The sequence below is a fragment of the Thamnophis elegans genome, chromosome 2 (assembly GCF_009769535.1).
Source record: "Thamnophis elegans isolate rThaEle1 chromosome 2, rThaEle1.pri, whole genome shotgun sequence".
Lineage (NCBI taxonomy): Eukaryota > Metazoa > Chordata > Lepidosauria > Squamata > Colubridae > Thamnophis > Thamnophis elegans.
In genome coordinates, this window is record NC_045542.1 from 125,889,968 (window position 1) to 125,905,583 (window position 15,616).

A 15,616-nucleotide genomic window follows, 5' to 3' on the forward strand; every position below is an offset into this window, starting at 1 on the left:
GTATATAGTCCCTTTGGGTTGGGTTTGAAAATAGCTAGAAGGCAGGTATTCCTATCTCCTACTCTCACCTCTCCATATTTGGCTGGATGGTGGTGATGAAGTAGTGCTATACTTATATTTGCTTAAATAGGCATATTTCCCCCTGGGCAATCTTGTAGGATTCCAGATTTCATAAAGAGCTGCTTTCACATCCAAGTAAACATAAGTACAAATCATCTCTACTGCAACATGCTCTACATGGGGCAGCCCTTGAAGAGCATTCGGAGACTTCAGCTTGTCCAGAATGCAGCCGCGTGAGCGATCGTGGGTGCACCTCGGTTCACCCACGTAACACCTATCCTCCACGAGCTGCACTGGCTGCCTATTGGTCTTCGGATACGCTTCAAGGCGCTAGTCGTCACTTGTAAAGCCCTTCATGGTATTGGACCTGGGTACTTGAGAGACCGCTTGCTGCCAATTACCTCCAATAGACCAATTAGATCCCACAGATTAGGCCTCCTCCGAATTCCATCCGTTGGCCAATGCCGACTGGCGACTACCCGGAGGAGAGTCTTCTCTGTGGCTGCTCCAACCCTCTGGAACGAGCTCCCCGTGGAGATTCGAACCCTCACCACCCTCCAGGCCTTCCGCAAAGCCCTTAAAACCTGGCTGTTCCGACAGGCCTGGGGCTAAAGACCTGTTGCCCCCCGCCTCGAATGGTATGACTGCTGTGTGTTTTTAAATTATGTATTGTTATGTTTCGTCTTTTTTATTTCCTGTTTGTACCCCCCTTCCCTGATTTGAATTGTGAGCCGCCCTGAGTCCCCTTCGGGGAAAAGGGCGGCATATAAATGAAATAAAATCCTAAATCCTAAATCCTAAAAAAAAAAATCTCAAGGACTTTAAAGATGAATCCAGAGAAGTTGGAGAGAGCAAGGGATAGGGATCAGTGGAGGCACTATATGTTGTACCCATTATACATGCATTCAGGTTTTGATTCTCATCACTTGTCACCTTAAATATATGGATTCATATTAATTCATACATGGAAGGTATTCCAGAAATTATATGCATAAACAGACATTGCTTTTTGTTATATGGGGAGGGGCATATAAATATAACTAATATCTTCTTGTAAAATATGATATTTGGGAACAACATAATTTACAGAGGGGAGGACTTTTTCATTACATTTTTCACCTATATCATCCAAATCACATTATTTCAATATATACTGTGTATTGAATTAGACTGTACAGGCTACCTGTACATTTATTTTCAGTTATATTTCTTAATGTATACATTTTTACATGTGCTCCTGATTTGCTTTGCAATCTTACTAGTTAAGTTTTCCAGATACCAAGAACTCAATTTATAACCTTAATTAACCTAAAGTGCAACTGGTTTTAGCAAGAAATTGCCTGTGGGCTGAAGAGGGATTAGCATTCACAAGATAAATCTTTTTTTTTTTTTGGTCATTTGTGATGTCTTTATTTTTGTTTTGCCAAGAATTGAATACAAACCTGGCAATAGTGTCTCATTAGGTAGCTTATCTACTTCCAAGATAAAGTCATCCTTGAAGAACAGGTATCCAACTATTGAAAACAGGTAAACCAAAATAAGAGCAAGGACAGCGGTCAAGATGATTGAACGTCCATTGCGAGTGACACTTTTAATGACATTCAGCAAGGTCTCCTCCCTGTACACCAAGTCAAAAAGCTGGAAAAGGACAGTTCAAAATGGTTATTCAACACATTAACAATTAATGAGGTAAAGGCCTATCATATACATTAACTTTACATAAACAATTGAACAACATGGTTTTTAAATAAAATCCTCAGACTTTTTTTTAGAAAAGACAGGTCGATTTTTTGTGACATTCTGACTAAAAGACAAATACAAGGCCACACCTTGGTAAGCAATTGCTTCAGAATACAAGACACAAATAATAGTCTTAAGTTCCTGGAAGGCAGATCCTGGATGAATATTAGGAAAAGCTTCCTAACAGTAAGAGCAGGGTGACAGTGGAACTAATTATCTAGGGAAATGATGACCTTCCATTTGTTGGATATGATTAAGCAAAGCCTGGACAGGCATTTGGTGGAAATACCTTATTTTCAATTCCTGAACTGATGGCCTTAACAGCTTCTTCCACTCTTGATTCTATGTAAACAAACATAGAGTCCCCAGCAACATTATTATACAAATAAACTGAAAGAACAAAGTTAGTTTGATGACAGCTGTCAGCATTTTTTGATTTCTATTCTAGAAATTTAGATGTTGTATGTTAAAAGCAAAAGAATAATGCACTGGTCATCTAGCTGTAATGTCTCTGATGAATTTGTCTTCCTAAACTCTCTTCAATTTTTAATCTACTTTTTCATCATCATCATCTGGGTTTCTTCTTAAATTTTGAATATTCTTTAGGGGCAAAGGAATATTCAAATCAAACTGGAAAGATTTTCTTGAAGTCTTAAATACTTCCTTCCAGCTGATAAAGCAAAAAGTTAAACCTCTTCAGGTTAAGTGTATCTCTCCACAGTCTATAGACAGAATTGTTTGGTTTTCTTGGCAACAGTATGGAAATAATTTGCCATTGCCTTCTCCTGTAATGCTTTTGTGTGTTTACCTTAGATGTTTCTTTAAAAACATCCTGTCTTTATTATTTTTACAAATGACTCAAGGCAGAGAGTATACCTAATATTTCTTCCTCCTATTTTCTTCACAACAACAACCCTATGAGGTGAATCAGATTAAAAGAGAGTAACCAGCCCAAATTCAGTTGCTGGCTTTTATACCTAAGGCAGGTCTAAAATTCATAGTCTCCTGCAGAGATGGGCTTCACATAATTTAACAATCAGTTCATCTAGTGTAGAACCGAAAATGTGAGCCTTCCGTGCTCCCTTGATTGGAGTCTGCTTAGTATTCAAACCCTTATAAGACCAGCCAGATATAACCAGCTGCTGGATATGTGCCACTTTAAATCCACCAAATCACGGGAAACTCAAAATTTCCTAACACAACTTTTTCAATAGCTAATGACTAGCTCTATTATGAACTAAGTATTATCTTCTCCAACTTGAAATGGAAAGAAAAACACAAATATCTGGTGGATACAGAACAGGGAACTGTTTTTTTAATATTAATATACACACATAAATATTCTTTACCTCAAGAACTTAATCTTGCAGAAACTTGTATGTTAACTGCTATGAAGCTGTTAGCCAAATCTCAGGACAGATCAAAACTTTTCCCAGACAGTGTCTCTGCCGTTTGATCATTCTCACCATGGCTTCTTGCAAACAACTATATAATTATGTGTAGATTTCCTAGCTTAATGAGCATCTCTCTTGGACTTGATTTTACATGATTTTTGGAAGGGGAAAGGGATAGCTAATTTCGGATCAGTTTTGTGTCATGGGTAAAACTGATTTCCCAGGAATCAGTAGGTTAACCCATAGCCTCATTGGCATCTACACAACACATTACAATTCAAGACACAGCTCTAAAAAGAACAGATGCTTTCCCTCAAAACAATTGCTAATTAATTTGATGATCTGTAACCAAACTGAACTGACAGGCAGTTTAGTCATTACATGTATCCTTTTAAAATGTGTAATTTCTGCTGTTAATGAATTAGTTTCACTGACATTATTTGGGTTAAGCCTTTTTTCCCCCTCTATCACAGAAAGCAAAAGAGGCGCTCAGGCTTTTAAAAAGTACCTTCAAAGTGGAAATGAGGATGTAAAGACACTTTGGGAATCCTTTTTTCCCTTTGGAAAGAAACACTCTATAGCCGCGATGGCAAACCTATGGCACAAGTGTCAGAGGTGGCACGAAAAGCCCCTTTTGTGGGCACATGGGCCATTGCCAGCTGCTCTTCCGGGTTCCATTGCACATATGCGCACCGGCCAGCTGCTCTCTTCTGGGTTCCGGTATGCATGCACACATGCGCTCCAGTTTCGACACTTAGTGCCCGAAAAGGTTAACCATCACTGCTCTATAGCATTTTACAGTGAAATTTATCAAGTGGCTTAGCAGATGCATAATTGGTTAAACATTTCTTTTACATTACATCCACACCAAACAATTCTTTTAAACAAATTTAATCTGTATTGCAACAGATTAAAAAAAAATAGTTTCTTAGGTTGTAGAGCTAAAAGAATGTCTTTGATACAGAAATGAAGAGATATCAATGTATTTAGCATCATCCTCTAAGTATGTCTTTCACATCAGAGGGTCACACTGATGTGACAATAATGATACAAATCTCATCTCAAATTGCCTTATTGCAGGGTGAAAGTTGGAAGTCCCTGAAAGTTATGAGTCATAACTGGTTCAATGTTGGTTGATAGATGGAAGTCTTCCAACTTTCTGGTCAACTGTAGGAAGAAAGAGACTGGCACAAGTCACCTAGCCAGCTTCTTCACAAGGAAGGATTAGAATCTGAGGCCCCTCAATCATAGTCAAGGACTTTAACCACTATATAGGCAGTCCTCAACTTATGACCACAACTGAGCCCAAAATTATGTTGTTAAATGAGACATTTGTTAAGTGAGCTTTGCCCCCATTTTATGACCTTTCTTGCCACAGTTAAGTGAACCACTGAAGTTGATAAATTTGTAACAAGTTTGTTAAGTGGATCTGGCTCCCTCATTGATTTTACTTGTCAGGAGGTTGGAAAAGGTGATTCCATAACTGTGGGACCAGTTGCCAAGCATCTGAATTTTTGTGATCTGTTGTGGGTAGAGTATTACCTGTATTACATTTGCTTTGTGTTTGTGTGTGTGTGTGTGTGTGTGTGTGCATGTGGCTGTATATTTACTAAAACTTATAGGTAGTCCTTGACTTACAACCACATTGGAGATCAGATTTCCATTGCTAAGCAAGGCAGTTGTTAAGTGAGCTTAATTTTAAGTTAAGTGAACTTAATTTTATGATTTTCTTTGCTACAGTTGTAAAAGCAAATAACTGCAGTGAGTCACGTGAATCTGGTGTTCTTTAAATTAATCTGTCTTTCCCCGTTGACTTTGCTTGTCAAAAGGTGGCTGGGAAGATTACCAATAGCAATCACGAGACTCCAGGATGCTGCAAGCATCGTAAATACATGCCAGCTGCCAAGCGACCAAATTCCGATCATTTGATTGTGGGGATGTCATAACCATCTTAAACACAAGAATTGGTTGCAAGTCACTATTTTTAATGCCACTATAACTTACAAAGATCTCTAAACAAACACCTGCAAGTTGTAAACTATCTGTAATGTTTATTGACTGAATAATTGATTGATTGATTAATTATGGGTTACAAAGTCAATATTGACTCACATAGATTTTTCTCTATAAAATTTGTTCTTAAACTTGGCCCTTGAGGTCGTCCTATGATTGTGTATGTACTGGAGTTATACTACTATATAGTGCAGATAATCCTCAAGTTACAACCACAACTGAGCCCAAAATTTGTGTTGCTAAGTGAGAAACTTGTTGAGTTTTGTCCCATTTTAAGATTTTTCTTGTCAGAGTGGTTAAGTGGATCACAGCAGTTGTTAATTCAGTAACACGGCTGTTAAATTAATCTGGTTTCCCCATTGACCTTGCTTGTCAGAAGATTGAAAAAAGGTGCTCACATGACTGCAGGATACTGTGACCGCCATAAATATGAGTCAAGCATCTGAATGTAAATCACATGACTATGGGGATGCTGCAATAGTCGTAAGTGTGAAAAATGGCCATAAGTCACTTTTTCAAATGGTCACTGTTGACTCTGTTGTAACTCGAGGGCTACCTGTATAGTACAGGGAGGGTAGCATGCATATTATGTAGAATTGACATGGTCATCAGATTCGAGTGAGACTGGAATTTTTAATTATTTCTCTAGATTTTTAAGGGACTATGATTTTAAAGCATCAACTACATTTTTTTATAACTTCTTTCCCAATATCATAGAAAGATGTCCTGTGATTTTTCAACAAGTACAATCACAATGGTTTCCTGCAGATCACCACAAAAGTCTTTGGTTATACATGTTTGTCATGTAACACTATGGACATTATGATCAACAAACATTATCATAAGTAAGTTCCCAGACAGAAACACTTACCAATAAACTGTAGAAAAATTCATGAACAAAGAGCCCCATTGCACAAATCAGAAGATACAGTAGATGATAAAGAAACTCAACATCAAGGATCATGGCTCTGTATCCTTTAGTAAATGTTCCACAATTACCAACAAAACTCATCAGAAATATAATTTTGTTACAAACCTGCAGAGCAAAAACAGATAGAAGATTAATGCATGGCTAAAATGCTAAGTCTCCATTTAATATAAGAGAAGTTTAAAAATTATATACATGACACATATCTGCAATACTGTATCAGACAACTTATTTTGAAATATTTCGTCTTAAGTCTAATACAGTTAGTTTTCTAGGGCACAACCTTAATTTTTTTTTATAACAAAATTCCTAGTTCGATAAGTAGACAAGTTTTCAACAAATCCCGGAAAAATATATTTTACACTTACATTGAAAGCCCCCAGAAGAAACAATGTGGGCTGTAAACCTACAGAAAAAATTAATCGCAATATTGTAGAAGCTATTAGAGCCCTAATGCCATGGGGCTTAGGTAAAGCGATAACAATGGCAAGTGATATCAGCAAGGCTGTCCAGAGTAAGCCTGATAAATGGGGCTCCAGTGTACCTGGCAAAAGAAAACATCCAGAAATCATTATTATTTATTGTTTGTTTGTTTGTTTGTTTATTTCATTTATATGCCGCCCTTTTCCCCCAAAGGGGGACTCAGGGCGGCTCACAACTCAAACCAGGGAAGTGGGGATACAGACAAATTAACAACAACACAAAAACAATACATGATTTAAAAACACACAACAATCATACCATTTGAGACGGGGGCAACGGTTCTTTAGCCCCAGGCCTGTCCGAACAGCCAGGTTTTAAGGGCTATGTGGAAGGCCTGGAGGGTGGTGAGGGTTCGAATCTCCATGGGGAGTTTGTTCCAGAGGGTCGGAGCAGCCACAGAGAAGGCTCTCCTCCGGGTAGTCGCCAGTCGACACTGGCCGGCGGATGGAATTCGGAGGAGGCCTAATCTGTGGGATCTAATCGGTCTAGTGGAGGTAATTGGCAGCAGGCGGTCTCTCAAGTACAAGTATTCTCCCCGCATATGGCTCCACAGAGCCCTTGCCATTATTAACAACAATTTAAAACAATGCAGCATGCCCCAATATCCTCACAAATTAAAAGCAGAGTAAAATATAGGAAAGCTGCCCAAGAGATTCCAATATATGTGCAATAGGTCAGTCTTTTTCCATACAAATGAACCAAGATTTATTAATTCAACAATTACCTTATGAATCTTCTGAAAACAAACTTATGGATAAACTGGCCCATCTTGGCAGTTACTTTCAGGAAACATTTCCAAGATTTCCCAGAGAAATGTTATTTTCTGATTTCTTCATTCAGCTTACTATCTTACTAACTAAATGCTGTGATGAACAGGCCCTTTCACTACACTTGAATTAATTAGTCTTCATTCAAATAAATGTATTCATGGCCTGCCCCAATGACAACTTGTTCTATTTTTCACTTGTAAGCCTGCAAATTTTGCAAGTATGGATGAAATACTATTTTAATCGGGATCGTAAAAGCTAGATCCGCTTGGATATAATACCAAATATGAATAACCTGAAGATGACAATATCTCCCAGCATGTTTCTCTACTCCTTAGGAGAGCATCTGTTCCTTTTCAATTGAACTGATATGCCTCTAAAGGATTCCATCATTGTAGTTGTTGACAGTGATTTGGTTTGAGATTTTCCGCTTCGCGAAGCAACAGGGAATTTTAAGCTAAGATAAAATATGACATGCCTTAATTTGATCTTTGCATAGTTCAGTGTGAACTGACCTAACTTGACCCTGAGGACTAATGTAACCATTCCTTTAGACTGAATATTTCTGCAAAAGTTTGAACATAGTTCTTAATTCAACAATATATGAAAATATATTTTAATGTGTTTATTTTAAAACAAAATTATGCAAAAATATTATGTATCATTATAATGCATGTACTTTAATTATGTATTCAAGGATATTAAAATATATCTTAAAAAAAATGAATAAGAAACTGGGTGAACATAGCAATAAAAATCATCTAGACCAGAAAGCAAGTTCTTGTGAAATGATTTTGCAATGTCTTAATGGCAAATGTTAATTCTCTGATATGTGCAATTATAACTGATTGGTCATTTAGGTTCATCTAATTATTCACATCTTCCAGGCTTTGTCACAACAAACATTTAGAGTATAATGATTTTTGGTGCTGTTGATTAGCATAAATGAACTTGATAAATTAATAGGTGATTTGACAAAGTAACATTCACTATTCCTGATGGTCAGAATTTTGTTTCCTGTTTTGGAACATACAATCCAAAAAAATTGGGGGGCAAACAGAGATAATGCTAGCAGTAATATGAAAAGGGAAAGCGGTGATTTTAATTATAGAGGTTCTTGCTCAACTTCTTTGACATCTAAAAAATGTTTAGCTGTTGTTGTGCCTTCTTTAAGAGATGTGTATTAATTATTCTCTGTTTGCATATTTACACATAATCTTTGTAAAGAAGACTAGCATCAGAAAAAAAAATCAATTTACACAGCCAGATTAAAATAGACCAGTGATGAGCAACTATGACTCCTTTACTACCTGTGGACTTCAATTTAACTCACCTCTGAGACCATGGTTGTCAACCTCGGGAATTAGACTTTCAATACTTTCTTCTTAGGTTTCTAACCATTTAGGAAATGGTGAATCACAACCACTAAAATGGCTACCAAAACTATATCCTTCATTTACTCCTCCCTCTGACTCAAATCTTTGTGGTATAACTATTATATTCTATGTTTCATATATTTCAAATATTTGTACCTCCTTTGATTCCTTTAAATGGATAGAAAAATGCTACCAGTAGATTCATAAGGACTGCAAGGTTGAATGAAATACTGCTCCAGAAGGACATGTTGCGGGAACACCAATACAAGATATGCTGAGCTGCAAAATCAGGAAAACAAATGTTTGATGAATTCAAAGGTATCTTTTAACAAGGAATAAATCTTAGAAACAAATATATATTGCCAGCTTTTCCTAGAATGACACACTAGCCACAAGAGTAATCTTTATTATTTGATTTAAGTCTCTGTTTAACTGCTCTTTGCAAAGTTCAGAAGTTCGTGTGAAGGTTTTTTTTCCCCCAGATAAAAGACCACATTAAACATGAACTAGCTTTTATAGAACCATTTACACTTGTAAATACCACGAGAACAGAAATCACATGTATAAAATACCCACGTACAAGTTTATAGCAGCAGAATTTTTGGTTTCAGGTTGAAAGTGGATGTTGCGGGATATAATTTAACCTTAAATATCTTATTTTAATTTAATTTTATCAAATCACATTGCGCACACCTTCCAGATTGGAATACATAGGAGAAGATGCTTCCACCAAGGTGAGAAAAACAGTGCTGCACAATCTGCTCCGCCACTATTTTTCACACATGTGGTGTGATGAGGTAAGGACAAAAAGAATTGTACAGTATTTAAGTCACAAGGGTGCAGTGCTGTTTTTGCCATTTATCCCCTTTGATTCTCTTTGTGCATGCTGTTGGGTTATACAACTGGGGGCAAACACATAGACACAAAATGCCAGAAAAGGAACATATTAAAATTTGTTACAAAATAACTCAGAAAATGGCCAAACTCAAACAAAACAAAACAAAAAGCTTGACTATAAGACCAAGCAGTCCAAAACATCTTGTTACCTCTCATAAAACTTATAATAACCTTCTCCCCCCTCCCCCCCAAACTAAGAGTGACAAATTATGACCCAGGAATCCTTTCACAGTCTATGTTGGCACAAGAAGACTATACTAAGATCCCAGGCTTTGGAGCAGCAGGTTCTTAGCAATAAACTGTAGGATTAGCAAGAATATAGCTGGCAGCAAAAGAGAACTGTGTTTTGTCTTAGTAAGTGACAAGTTCCCAGCCTGCGTTAAACTCACATTCTAATTACTTATGTACATTCCCTTGCTTTTCATGTTCAGTTTAAACATTGACAGTTTATCTCTTTGCTCACATAAAATCTGTGCACAAAGCTCAACTGACATTTGTACAGATCTCAACCTTTCCTTGAAAGCCTACTTCTTTTAAAACAATACAAATTGAAAACTTGCATTTGAAACAGGGTGCTTAAGGAGAATTTTTTTCCCCAGACAATCCAAATGCTGCTCATCACTGTAGCTTAGGAAGAGAAATCACAGAATTATAGGACTGGAAGGAATCTTGGCGATCTTCGGCCCCCTGCTTATGGAAATATTATGGAAGTAGCCCCCTACCTCTGGAAAAAGTGGTCTCGCATTATGTGACAGAGCTATTTGTTTTCCACCTTCTTTGAAGTATTTTTCACTACAGGATGTCTTCCCAAACCTTTATTTTATTTATTTTATATCATGATCCATCTTAAAATCAAACTCTGGCTAACACATATTGGGATTACAGCTCTCAAAATTCAGTCTAATACAACTGAATCGGGGACCTGCACTTTTTATGTATCTGAAAGATGCTAAAAAATGAAAGGCTAGTACATCTTAGAAAAAATGCAGAGGAAAAAAAAATCCAATCTGGATCAGTCACCGGGACCACTATGTATATACTAACTAGCCCCAAATGCACATTCCGCTAGAGAGAAGTCCTCCGAAGTTGGGCTCAAGCATGAGTTTGAAAGCTTAGAAGACTAAACCTTTGCTCCTGATAACTGACCCTTATTGGATCCTGTGACATTATCCTGGGACGTGTAAATTTTGCTTTATTTATGAGGGAAAACAAAGGTATCTACAAAATGATACGATAACATGATTGCTTGACATGAAGATACTAAACAATGTCTATGCTTTCTAATGAAGCAATCAGGTGGGACTTTAAGTGTTTACACAGCAAGTTGTGCAGTTAAACTCTAACCCTAACAGTTAACTGAATCCCCACTACCTTCCACTCTTCAGAGTAAACATGACCAGAAAGGAAATCCTTCTTTTTCCTACTCCCCGCCCACCATACTGGTTGCATTTTAATTTGTGACACCCAGAGCTTCAAAACAAGCCTACAATGTTTTAGGCCAGGGCTGTCAAACTGGTGGCCGGCAGCCAGATGCATCATGTGCTGGCCATGCCCACCCCCGGTTTAATGAAGGGGGGAAATTGTGATATGTCATGTAACAACATGTTATCACACGTTTAACACCCCTGTTGTAGGCTGTCAAACAAGATGAGTGATGAGACTGTTATATTGTACAGAATGACTATCCTTCATTAAGCCTTAGATGGGAAGGAGCTCTAGAGAACATAGTATCAAATATGATATGTATACAATACATAGTGTGTATATGTGTTCCACTGGTTTTAAATATGAACCTATTTTTTAAATAATATTCTGCTTTTCTAAATCTGTGATTCAGGAAACTGCATGTGCTGAATGAGATAAGACTCATTTACCTCAGCAATATCTATAATGAACTAAACATGCTATTTTAATATTTCTGCTCGCAAAATAGATGCACTTTGAATGAGCAATCAGAAAAAAATCCAGAGAATGTGGCGTTTGGATAACCTTTTTAGTCACCTCAAAGGGATGTATCTTTCAGTATTTCTTTCAGAATTCTTTTTTAGTATTCCTTCCCTTTCTTTCTATCCTCAAATTGTAGCTGAAACGATATAGAAGCTATCAGATGTAAACTTGCATGAAAGCAATACAGGTAGTTCTTAACTTACAGCCACTTATCTAGTGGCTGAAGTTAAAACAACCTGGAAAAAATGACTGGTTATTACATAGCATCCCCACAGTCACATTATCAAAATTGGGGCACTTGGGCAACGAACATGTATTTGCAATGATTGCTAGTATCATGGCGCCGTGTGATTGCCACCTGCAAACTTCTCAGACAATTTCTGTCAAGCAAAATCAGTGGGAGAATCTGGAGTCACTTAACATTCCCATGATTCTCTTAACAATTGCAGTGGTTCATTTAACAACTGTGGCAAAAAAATATATTGTAAAATCGGGAGTGATTCATTAACAACAGCCTTACTTAGCAATAGAAATTCTGTTCCCAATTGTGGTTGTTAAATCAAGGATTATCTATATCACACAAGAGAGGCGTGAATGCCTGTAAGTTTTATTTATTATTATTTATAGTTCCACCTTAGAAGTAACTTGGCTAGATAAGCAGAATTGAGGGACAGTTGGCATTGCTATGTGCTCCACAACAACAACAACAACAACAACAAGCTAGTAGATGCAACATTTATTCCATCTGCCCACAAGTGCTGACAATAGCTTTGAAGGCTGGGAGAAGTAGATTTAGAAAGCAGGCTAAATATAAGACACAGTGTCTCTCCGTACTAGGGATAAGTCTTTAAGCATCCAATAAAATGGGTTAGATTATCTAGTTCAAGAAATCTTGTGCCATGATAAAATTGTTAGTTTTTTTGTTAATCCCAGCAGAATTGCTTTAAAATAAAGGAGACTAATATAAATAAAACTAAAACTGCTAGAAGTTAGTTGTATAGTTTAATCATAAGGTTGCAACCTGCATAAAGATCTTTGAACTGAGTTGATAGCCTGGGTTCGAGATCTGAGCACCCTTCAATGGGATGAGCTCCCATACCTTGCCCCAGATCCTGCTAATCTAGCAGGAAAGCATGCATATGCAAGTAGATTAATAGGCACCACTTTGGTGGCAAGGTAAGAGTATTTGCGCCTCTAGCATATAGCCATGTTGGCCACACAACCACAGAAAATGACTTTGTACAGCACTGGCTCCTTCAGCCAGCTCCCTCCAAGAAATGGAGAAGAGTATCATGCCTTAAAGTCAGACATGACTGGACACGGTTAAAATCATTTAGCTGCTTCCTTGTACTCTATATTTAAAACATTATTTGGGGATATAATGTAATGGGAAATAAAAATAAGTCACAAGCAGTGTTCAAGCAAAGCTTTTCTAAACCTGAGTGCAGGATATTTGTATGTAAAAAAGGAAAGGAAAGTAAAAGGGAAAGGGAAAAAAGAAAAAAAAAAGCAATGAAAGTCTAATATTCCTTTTTTTTTTTTTCCCCAGGGAAAAAGTTTGCAATTTTAGTTCAGGAATTACTATACAATATCAAATGATAATCTTTTGTGTTCCCAACCCAAACTTACCTCTCAGCTTTTTTTGCCAGTTCATTTCATTAAAAAGGTCCTCAGAACTCATAAAGAAATCATTGATTTTGCTGCCTTGCTCATCCCTTTCTGTAGTGTAGTACACCCGGAGTTTAGATTCTTTGGTGAGGAACTCACATATACTGGGCACAGGGAAGACTATTTGCTCCATAGTACGATCTGATCTAACTATCTACAGAAAGAGTTTAAAGAGTTAATTTGCATGGTGTATGGTCACAATGAGATTATATTATTTTTCAGTATGCAAAACTTCCTGGAACTCTTGGTATATTTTAAAATAAGTGCTGATTTGCATTCCTGTTAAACACTGTTAGTTCTATTGCCACCATTTCTTTTCACATTTCAAGTCACCAAGGAAAAGGAAGTTATTTCCTCATCAGAATTGTTACAGAAATTATATTATTCCAGTTGTTGCCAAGTATTACTTGGGTAGATGGATAATTTTCCTTCCTTCCTTCCTTCCTTCCTTCCTTCCTTCCTTCCTTCCATCCATCCATCCATCCATCCATCCATCCATCCATCCATCCATCTTCCCACCCTTCATCTTGTTGTTCCAACTGAAATGATTCAGCATACAAAAAGTCATAAAAAAACAAATCAATCTGCACTGGTCTCTTCCATCCAAAGTCTCTTTGGAATCAGGCAATACCTAAATCAAATCAAGCCAATATAATCACTTCTTCCTATTTTTAAACTGATTCCATTAATAAAAATATAAGAAGATGATTCTGTGAAAATGCAAACACGTACATTTCCCCAAACCGCTAGTTATTTTTGTTTCATAAAAACACTGAATTGGGGGGAAATTTCAGAGTGAGCATTTGACTGGGGCAATATGAAAGATGTGTGTGATTTAAGAGTTTGAGGTATTTTATAATATTGCTTGAGAGACAAATTTTGTATGTGAAGCCCCAAGATATCACGAAACTGGTGCATGACTTCCAGGAACCTGAGAAGCTGCTCAATATTTTAGGGAAGCCAGAGAAAAAAGTAATGGATAATACAGTAGCTCTTTAATACCATCTTCTGGAATGGACATTTTGTAGAACCTAGAGTCTGTGCTGTATAGCTCAGTACAGTGGTAGGTTTCTACCAGTTCACACCGATTTGGGCGAGGCGGTAGTGGTAATTTGGCCTTGGTTGCAGAACAGGCAGCGACCAAGGCTGACCATGCCCCTGAACTTGTTCCCTGGCCACCATTGCCTTTGCCAGCATGTTTTTAAATAGTTTTTTTATGTTCTTCGCACATGTACAGAACAATTTACAGTGTGCTGTGCACACACACGCACACACACAACAAAGCACGTGTGAAGCAAACTGGTACCAACACCGGTAGGAACCTATCCCTGGCTCAATAAGTCTGTCTATTAGCAATACCAATAGCACTTAGACTTATATACCACTTTACAGTGCTTTACAGCACTCTCTATGTGGTTTACAGAGTCAGCATATTACCCCAACATCTGGGTTCTCATTCTACCCACCTTGGAAGATGGAAGGCTAAGTCAACCTTGACCCTGATGAGATTTGAACTGCCAAATTGCAGGCAACCAGCAGTCAGCAGAAGTAGCCTGTAGTAATGCACTCTAAGCACTGTGTCATGGCTCATATTGAAGGAAACAAGATATTCCTAAAAAGCCAATTCCATTGCCTTTCTTGATACTATTTTATTTCCACTGTAAAAAGTCCCTCATGCTTAACCCAAGACTTTTTCTGAAGTATACTTTCAGCTTGTTTACTTAAAAAAAAAAATCTACAGTAGCCCAATCAAAACACATTTTCAAAGTGTTAGCCTTTTTTTTTAAAGAAAAAAGAAAAAGGAAGTAGATTCATATTTGGAAGAACTCACATTCATTAAAGATTGAGGGGATTTTTTTGTAACTAGGTATTCAGGACATGCAGTAGAATTCAATTATTATTTTACTAAACTGTATAAGATCTACATCACATTGTTACTTTTCTTTTTACAGTTCCATTTAAGATTAATTAGATATAATTTGAGGTATTTACCTCAATTTGAGCTGTATGCTTGGCATAGAATTCTAAAGCTTCGTCTCCATCTATTTGTCCTCCAGGCTTCAACATGTTTTGCAATTCTTTGTTGTGGCGAGCAAGCTAAAATAAATGAACAATTATGAAGAGCAGGAAGTTTGCCCATGTCTCCTACTTAAAAAAATAAAACAAAGCAAAACTCAGAACTATTGAAAGACTCAGTTGCAAAATAGAGAAATAGATGATTTTACTTCAAAACAAATCAGATATTGACTTGGTCAGATCAAAACCAATGTTAAATCATCAGTACTAATACTGTACTAGATACAGTACTACTGCATGGTACTACTGTAAATAGGGAACAGACCA

General features: G+C 37.2%; 1 protein-coding gene across 1 annotated transcript in view; it reads right to left on the reverse strand.

The window, feature by feature from the left end:
* Positions 1 to 15,616, reverse strand: part of ITPR1 (inositol 1,4,5-trisphosphate receptor type 1) — a 264,200-nt gene that overhangs the window by 27,962 nt on the left and 220,622 nt on the right. The window contains exons 46-51 of the mRNA XM_032210776.1: positions 15,266 to 15,370; positions 13,235 to 13,427; positions 8,918 to 9,040; positions 6,504 to 6,679; positions 6,079 to 6,243; positions 1,503 to 1,698 (exon numbers count right to left, since the gene is read on the reverse strand). Of these exons, the coding sequence (XP_032066667.1) occupies positions 1,503 to 1,698; positions 6,079 to 6,243; positions 6,504 to 6,679; positions 8,918 to 9,040; positions 13,235 to 13,427; positions 15,266 to 15,370 (958 nt within the window). The remainder of the gene's footprint in view (positions 1 to 1,502; positions 1,699 to 6,078; positions 6,244 to 6,503; positions 6,680 to 8,917; positions 9,041 to 13,234; positions 13,428 to 15,265; positions 15,371 to 15,616) is intronic.